The sequence below is a fragment of the Bison bison genome, unplaced genomic scaffold, assembly GCF_000754665.1.
Source record: "Bison bison bison isolate TAMUID 2011002044 unplaced genomic scaffold, Bison_UMD1.0 scf7180017864134, whole genome shotgun sequence".
NCBI lineage: Eukaryota > Metazoa > Chordata > Mammalia > Artiodactyla > Bovidae > Bison > Bison bison.
In genome coordinates this window covers 7,451,670-7,461,006 of record NW_011494706.1, presented here as the reverse complement: position 1 = coordinate 7,461,006, position 9,337 = coordinate 7,451,670, and the positions used below count along the sequence as shown (strand labels likewise).

Sequence of the window (9,337 nt, the reverse complement as noted above, 5' to 3'; positions counted from 1 at the left end):
ATAAATGAAAACAAAAAAGAAGCTTCATGTAGCAGGTGGGACTCAAATGGCTTTTTGAGAATGAATGGGAATTACAGGACACTTCAGGCAAGACAAATATCATGCATACAAATGGCCAGTGAAAAGCTGACAAGCAAAGAGATGATAGGAAGCAGAAGGAGATATGTTCAGAGAAGGAATATGGAACCAGCCTCTGGCAAGACTTGAAATCTGGTCCTGTTGGGAGGAGTCTGATCAACACAAATAGCTAGGTCTACAATTTGACAATCCTTCAAATATTCTTTAACAACTTGCTCAGCATTTCTTAGAGGAAGTGCCTCAGAACTGTGTGATGAGAGAGCTACTCTGAAAGGAAAATTTCTGTTGGGCATCCTTCACTCAGCAAAATAAAAGCCCTGTAATTAACCTTATTCCTGTTCTTCAGATGACTGTTCAGTGAATATATGCCGTTTATAGATTAATCTTTTGAGTATATTACCTTCACCCCAAGAGGGTTATCAAAGTGATCTTTCCAATTATAGAGGCTATTCCTTTTGAGAGGAGTTTTGATATATCATTTTTCTCATTTGGTGACCTTCAAATTGATGTTTTAATGACGTGGAATGGTGTCTTTGGCAACCATCCACCCATCCAAGGGATCTAGATTCCTAAGAATGGCCCTGTGAAATGAAGGCTGGTAGTTTGATGAGTCCTGAGAAAAGGCAGGTGACGGACTCAAAGAGAATAGCAGAAGTTTCCCCGAGTAGTCTAGGCATGAACTGAGCAATAAGCATGGACCAGGACGGAGCCACTGACGTTGGAAAAGAGAGAGGATCCAAGAGCTTTTTCAGAGGAAAAATGAAATTGCTTTGGTGTAAGATTCAGTATGACTGGTGATGGTTCCATGATTTCTAGATCGACAGGTCTGAAGAAAGTGGCATCACAAACAGAAATGGGGAAATTTTGAAGGGAGTTGCGTTAGAAAGAAAGGTGGGTTTGATTTTGAAGTTATATTGAGTTTGAGACAATAGAAGAATAGGAGAACAGAGAATATCCAGGGAATCTGTGGTACTAGCTCACTGGTGAAAGATTAGCTCCAGATATGTGGATCTGAGAGTTATGTGCATGCTGAGGTCTAGGAAGCAGTTAATAGAAAAGAGAAAATTAAAGACACAACTTTGTAGATTTCCATAGGAAGATATAGGAAGAGAAAGTGAGAGGATTATAAATCAGCCAAGGAATTAGTTGATGATTATAGTACAGAACTAAAACGTGTCTTTTAGTATAAGAGAAACTTTTAAAACATAACATGTATTATTATTCATTCCATCTACTTAAGCAAGTATTTTCTGGAGTAGTCTTTCTGGAAAATGTATATATAGCTGCTGCTGCTGCTAAGTCACTTCAGTCGTGTCCGACTCTGTGCAACCCCATAGACGGCAGCCCACCAGGCTCTCCCATCCCTGGGGTTCTCCAGGCAAGAATACTGGAGTGGGTTGCCATTTCCTTCTCCAGTATATATAGCAGATAGGTTTAAAATGTCAAATAACTTTGGGAAATGTGGGTTAAATAGAGACAAACCAATCTCTTTGTGCAGGACATTTGAGAGCTTTTAATATGCTGAATCCATTGTGATTCTCTAAGAGCCCAGTGCTTCACAAAGCTCATGTGCCTAGTATTTTTTAGTAACAGACTCTGGGAAATCTTGGGCTTCCCTTCTGGCTCAGACGGTAAAGAATTTGCCTGGAATCTTCCGGGAGACCCAGGTTTGATGCCTGGGTCGGGAAGATCCCCTGGAGGAGGAGCTGGCCACCCACTCCAGTATTCTTCCCTCAACAGAGGAGCAAGAATTCCATGGACGGAGGAGCCTGGTGGGCTCTAGTCCATGAGGTTGCAAAGAGCTGGACACATAACACATACTAGGAAATCTTGCTGTCCATAATAGTCCCTTGTGACTTGTGTGACTTGTTAAAGTCGCTCAGTTGTGTCTCACTCTTTGTGACCTCATGGACTATACAGTCCATGTAATTCTCCAGGCCAGAATACTGGAGTGGGGTAGCCTTTACCTTCTCCAGGGGATCTTTCCAACCCAGGGATCAAACCCAGGTCTCCTGTATTGCAGGCGAATTCTTTACCAGCTGAGCCACAAGAGAAGCCCAAGAATACTGGAGTGGGTAGCCTATCCCTTCTCCAGATAATAGTCCCAGCCTCTATCAAATTAATTTGACTGTGGTGGTCAAATTAAAGATAGGTAGGTAATAGCTGTGTCCTTTTCACTTGTTTACTGAGATCTTAATATATAAATCAAATTCTTTGATTTTTAAAAAATATTTCCATAAAATTCAGTCAGTGTTGAGTAAACTGAAATGCTGTAAGAACATTTATACCCATTGATCTAGCAGTTCTTTAGGGGAAATTCCATAGGGAAATAGTAAAATATGAAAAGGGTACATTTATGAAGAAGTTCAATCATAGCATTATTTATGATAAAAATTAAAACATCATAGAATGCTTAACAACAGAGGATTAGTTACACATATCATGCATTGGTTATAATAATTATTGGGAAGATTATGTTATGGGTAAATTTGTATATGTTAAGTGAAAATGGAAGACTTTAAAATTGAGTATGCAGTATTTCTACAATTGCTTATAAAATTATATAAATAAGAAAAAGCAAGAGTAAAAGTAAGTTAGGACTTCCCTGATGGCTCAGATGGTAAAGCGTCTGTCTACAATGCAGGAGACCTGGGTTCAATCCTGGGTTGGGAAGATCCCCTGGAGAAGGAAATAGCAATCCACTCCAGTACTATTGCCTGGAAAATCCCATGGACAGAGGAGCCTGGTAGGCTACAGTCCATGGGGTCGCAAAGAGTCGGACACAACTGAGCGACTTCACTTTCACTTTCAAAAGTAAGTTGTATCAACATATGTCCAGTACTTCCGGAATTTACTTCTTTTTTGTCAATTTTCCAAATTTTCAATAATGTGTTTATGTTACATCTATAAGTTAAGTGAAAATAAATCTATAAATTTGTCACCTTTAATTACTTGGTATTTCATTTTAGTGAAATGTTTTCCTGTTAAACTCTTGTGTTGCAAAGTTTATTTGTAAGCCATGTTTGAGGTCAAAAAATAAAATATTCCAGCTAAATTAAACACACACACACTGCAGCTTAGACTCTGATCCCCTCAGCCCTCCCTTCCTCACAAAGCCCAAGCTGTCTCTTACCTTTTTCCCGTTTATCTGGCTTATATTCAATTCTTCCAGTGATTGAAGGTGGCAAAGTTCAACAGGAAAATATATAAATTGATTGTTTGAGATGTTTAATTTCTGGATTCCTTTTAAGTTACAGATTTCTGAAGGTATAGTCTGTATTTGGTTTTCTGAAAGATCAAGTACTCTCAAATTGTCTAAAGTACACACTTCTGTGGGGAAAGTTTCCAACTTATTATAGCATAAAATAAGAACATGGAGTGATACCATGTTGGAAATAGATGGTGGTATTTTCCTTATTTTGTTTTTACCAAGATCCAGGTATTCAAGATTAATAAGAGAACATAAGTGCTCAGAAAATAAAAGGAGTTTGTTTTCATTAAATTCTAAATGAAGCAGTTGTTTATTGAAAGATATGTCTACAGGTATTTCTGAAATATAATTTCCATTTAAACTCAAATAATAAAGAGAGTCTAAAGCACACAAACCTAGTGGAAAATACATTATTTTATTATAACTCAATTCAACTTTAGCTATGTTTTTGCAGCTTTTTATTTCAATGGGAAAATCTGTGATAAAATTTCCTGAAAATTCTAGGCTGAACATATTATTAAGATGTGAAATATATTCAGGTATTTTCACTAGATAGTTTCTGTTTATATGGAGTTTTCTTAAATTTTTAAGCTTATGGATGTTCTTAGGAAGTTCTGTTAATTTATTATCACTAAGACTAAGGCATTCCAACACTGCACAGTGGGAAATGTTCTCTGGCATGTCTTTCAATAAATTTTTATCAAGTATTAGAATCCTGAGTTCCTTAAAATTCTCAATTTTGTTTGAAATAACTTCCAATTTATGTCTGTCAGTTGGAGTTCTTTCATTTTGAGCAATAAAAAAATTTCCACAGCCAAAAAAGTAAGTTTATTGTGATCCAGTAAAAGTTTTTCTAAATTTTTAAGCTCCTTAATTTCTTTTGGCAAACTGTTTATCAGGTTTCCAGTAAGATTTAGTGAAATTAACTTGGGAAGGAAGCACAAAGCTTTAGGAAATATTGTTAACCGATTATATTCCAGATTAAGAGCCCTCAAGTTTTTCAAACTAGACAGGGCATCCGGTATATGTCTTAACTTATTTTTAGCCAAATTTAAAATTTCCAAGTTTTTAAGACTTTCCAAGCCAGAAGGAAAATCCTCAATGCAATTGTTATTTAAAAATAGTTCCTTGATATTCCCAAGCTGTGATATTTCTTTAGGTATATGTGATATTTGGTTGTAACTGACATTTAATAGTTTTAAATTATGAAGTAACTGAATTTCAGATGGAAGTGTTGATAGCCCATTTTTTTGTATGGATAGAATTTCAAGTCCTAGCATATCCCTTGAGTCTGCCCCTTTAAAACTTTTGATTTCATTCTCATCTAAATACAGATATTTTACATATTTGACTTTTAAAATGTCCTTAGGGAATTCTTGTAAACCCTTGGCTTTGAGGTTAATTGTGAAGTTATCTGATGGTAAGCCAGATCCTTTCTGATTTTCTTCAGAGAGTTGTGGACTAATTTTTCCTAATGTTTCATGAGATAGGGAGTCAACAAAAGCCTGATATTCAGCCCTCATCTCAGTTTCTGATAATGGTGAATTTTGTGAAATTCCAGTTTTTGACTGCAGGCTGTCATATGTAGTAATTGTTTCAGAAAATTGGAGACTTTTCCTTTGTTCTTCATTTTTCTTAGACTTACTTCCAGAGGAAGATGCTAATGTGTTTTTACTAGGATGCGTTTCATAAATTTGGTTGGACGATGTCTCATCAGAATCTTCCTTTAACAAGTTTGATGTTTCTTTAGTAAGTCCAGATTCCTCCACTGACCGTGATCTAGATTCTTTTCTATATCGACTAATGATATCCTCTAGCTCTTCTGAAGTACGCTTCTTTTCAGACATCTTATTTGTGGGTATATTTTATACCAATACAAGATTGTAACTCAGTTATAATTTTCACGTTTAATTTTTTTCCTTTGAACCTACAAAACAAATGTTGATGTTAAGAGATATAATAAAGATGTTAAAGTTACAAAAGAATTTTAATACAATAATGTTTATTCTATAATGAATAATTTCATAATCATTAAAAAACATTTATAATTAATTAACTTATATATAATTCCTGGCTAAAGACAGTTTATTGATTGGATGCATTTATCACATGATACTCTTAAACTCACATTAAGATTATAGAAAGGAATAAAAATATCAAAGAAAATGAGAAAGGACACATAAGGGAATGAAAGAACTCAAGTTTTTGGAAGACAGGGTGTAGCCAGTGACTCCCTCGTGCCACATGTAGAGACTTTCAGTCTTTTGTGGGTTTGTTTACATATGGTAGATTTACATCTGGTATTGAAGTATCTTGTCCCAACAAATTCTCGTGTATGACAGTTCTCCAATAGGTGAAAATAAAATGTCTTAAGGAAGTGGGGATGCTTTCAGTAAAAGTAAACTAGAGGTAAAACAACCTTTTCAAGGATTAATGTCTGACTTTAAGTCTTTTGTGTAACTCTTGAGGAACCTCCACAGCTAGGGAGCAACCTCCTCAAGAGGTCTGAATTTGATCTCTGTAGATCCCTCTTTCAAGTTTATTCGTTTTAACAACCCAATCTGCATCCCCAGGGGTGGTAGCTGCTACTTATTTTTATTGTCTCTGTTGCTGAAGTCTCACCTTTATCTTTTCAGCACTCCAGTACTTGTCTACACAACTCCCTATATTAACAAATTGTTATTATTATTATTAATTGAAATATGGTTGATTTATAGTATTGTGTTAGTTTCAGGTATACAGCAAAGTGATTCAGTAATATTTTTGCAGATTATTTTCTACTATAGGTTCTTACAAGATATTGAATATAGTTCCCTGTGTGATGCAGTAAATCCACGCTGCTTATCTATTTTATGTATAGTACTTTGTATCTGTTAGTCCCATACTCCTCTAATTTATCTCCCTCTGCCACCTTTCCCCTTTGGTAAGCATAACCATAAGTTTGTTTTTTGATGCCTGTGAGTCTATTTCTGTTTTGTATATATATGTTCGTTTGTATTTTTTTTTAGATTCCACATGTAAATGATACCATATAATACTTGTCTTTATCTGACTTGCTTCTCTAAGAATAATATTCTCTTGGTCCATCGTGTTTCTGCAAATGGCAATATTTCATTCTTTTTTATGGCTAAGTATTATTCCATCACACACACACGCACCACATCTTAAGGGAGTCATCTGTTGATGAGTTCCATGTCTTGGCTATTGTAAATAGTGCTTCCGTGAACATTGGGGTGTGTGTATCTTTTTAATTAGAGTTTTCATCTTTTCCAGATATATACACAGGAGTGGAACTGCTGCACTATGTGGTAGCTATCTTTTTAAGACACCTCCATACTGTTTTCCATAGTGGCTGCACCAATTTACCTTCGCACCAACCGTGTATAGGGTTTCCTTTTCTCCACACCCCCTCCAGCATTTATTATTTGTAGACGATGGCCATTTTGACTAATGTGAAGTGCTACCTCATTGTGGTTTTGACTTGCATTTCTCTAATAGTTAGAGATGTTGAGCATTTTTTATGCATCTGTATGTCTTCTCTGAATAAATGTCTATTTAGGCTTTCTTGGGTTTTTTTTTTTTGGTTTGGTTGTTTTCTTCAATGTTGAGTTATATTAGCTGTTTGTATATTTTGGATATTAATCCTTTGTTGCATTATTCAAAAATATTTTCTCCCATTCCTTATGTTGCCTTTTCATTTTGTTGGTGGTTTCTTAAATGCTTTGCAAAAGCTCTAAGTTTGATTAGGTCCTGTTTGTTTATTTTTGCTTTTATTTCTTTTGCCTTGGGAGATTGATCTAAGAAAATATTACTATGATTTATGTCAGGATGTCTTGTCCATATTTTGTTCTAGGAATTTTATGGAATCATGTCTTATATTTAGTTCCTTAAACCATTGTGAGTTTATTTTTGTATGTGGTGTGAGAGAGTGTCCTAATTTCATTGATTTACTTGTAGTTGTCCAGTTTTCCCAACATCACTTGTTAAAAGAGTCTTTTATCCTTTGTATATTCTTATCTCCTTTGTAGTAGATTGATGGACTATGGGTGTGTGTTTGTCCCTGGGCTCTTTATTCTGCTCCAATGATCCATATGTCAGTTTTTGTGTCAGTACTGTGCTGTTTTGATTACTGTATATTTGTAGTATAGTCTGAAGTCTTGAAGGGTTATGCCTCCAACTTTGTTCTTTTTCCTCAGGATTGCTTTGGCAACTCTAGGTCTTCTGTGGCTCCATATAAAATTTAGGATTATTTATTATAGTTTGTGGAAAATGTCATGCATATATTGATAGGGATTGCATTAAATCTGTAGATTGCATTGTATGGCCATTTTAACAGTATTAATTCTTCCAATCCAAGAGCATAGGGTATCTCTTGATTTCTTTGACTCACCTTCAATTTCTTTATCAATGTTTTGTAGTTTTCATTGTGTAAATCTTTTCCATTCTTGGGTAAGTTTATTCTTAGGTATTTCTTAAGTTACTTTTAAACAGGATTTTTAAATTTATTTTATTTTTTAATTTAATTTAATTTTATTTTATTTTTTTAAATTTTATTTTATTTTTAAACTTTACAATATTGTATTGGTTTTGCCAAATATCGAAATGAATCCGCCACAGGTATACATGTGTTCCCCATCCTGAATAAACAGGATTTTTTAAAAACTTTCTCTTTCTGGCATTTCCTTGTTAGTGTGAAGAAATGCAAGAGATATATATATATATTAATCTTATATTCTGCTACCTTGCTGAATTCACAGATTAGTTCTAATAATTTTTATATGGATATTTTAGGGTTCTATATATAGATTATCATGACACCTGGAAATAGTGACAGTTTTACCTCTTCATTTACAATTTCTATGCCTTTTATCTCTTTTTCATGCCTGATTGCTGTGGCTGGGACTTCTAATACTATGATGAATAGAAGCGGTGAGAGTGGGTATCCTGTCTAGTTTCTGAATTTAGTAGAAAGGCTTTCAGCTTTTCACCATTGAATATTATGTTGACTGTGGGTTTTTCACAAATGGCTTTTATTATTTGAGATATGTTCCTCTCTACCCACTTTGGTAAGAGTTTTTATCATGAATGGATATTGAATTTTGTCAAATGCTTTTTCTGCATCTGTTGAGATGATCATGTGGTTTTTGTCTTTTCTTCTGTTGGTGGTGGTGTATCAACTGATTGATTTACATATGCTGAACTATCCTTGTGACCCTGGAATGAATCTAACTTGATCATGGTGTATGATCCTTTTTATGTGGTGTTGGATTCAGTTTCCTAATATTTGTTGGCAATTTTTGCATCTATAGTCATCAAATATATGGACCTGTAATTTTCTTTTTTGTTGTATCTTTGTCTGGTTTTGGCATAGGGTAATAGTGACTTCATGGAATGAATTTCCCTCCTTTTCAGTTTTTTGGAATAATTTGTGAAGGATCAGTGTAGGATCTTTGTATGTTTGGTAGAATTCCTAAGTGAAACTGTTCAGTCCTGACTTTTGTTTGCACAGAATTTTATTATGGATTATGTTTTACTTCTAGTGATTGGTCTGTTCACATTATCTGCTTGTTTTTGACCCAGTTTTGGCAAGCTATGTGTTTCTAGAAATGGGTCCATTTCGTCTAGGTTTCCTACCATTTAATTATTCTTAATATTATTATTATTATTTTGTATTTCTGTGGTATCAGTTGTTATTTCTCCTAATTTCTTATTTTGTTGAATTTGGGTTCCCTCTCTTTTCTTCTTGGTAAACCATTTAATATCACAGTAATCCAAGTCTATGCCCTGACCAGTAATGCTGAAGAAGCTGAAGTTGAACAGTTCTATGAAGACCTACAAGACCTTCTAGAACTAACACCCCCAAAAAATGTCCTTTTCTTTATAGGGGACTGGAATGCAAAAGTAGGAAGTCAAGAAACACCTGGAGTAACATGCAAATTTGGCCTTGGAGTACAGAATGAAGCAGGGCAAAGGCTAATAGAGTTCTGCCAAGAGAATGCTCTGGTCATAGCAAACACCCTCTTCCAACAACAAAAGATAAGACTCTAC

At 34.9% G+C, this 9,337-nt stretch overlaps 1 protein-coding gene across 1 annotated transcript in view; it reads right to left on the bottom strand.

The window, feature by feature from the left end:
• Window positions 1–5,136, bottom strand: part of LRRD1 (leucine-rich repeats and death domain containing 1) — a 16,287-nt gene extending 11,151 nt beyond the window's left edge. Inside the window, 2 exon segments of the mRNA XM_010839806.1 lie at window positions 3,212–4,053; window positions 4,056–5,136. Of these exon segments, the coding sequence (XP_010838108.1) occupies window positions 3,212–4,053; window positions 4,056–5,136 (1,923 nt within the window).
• Between the last annotated feature and the right edge of the window lie 4,201 nt (window positions 5,137–9,337).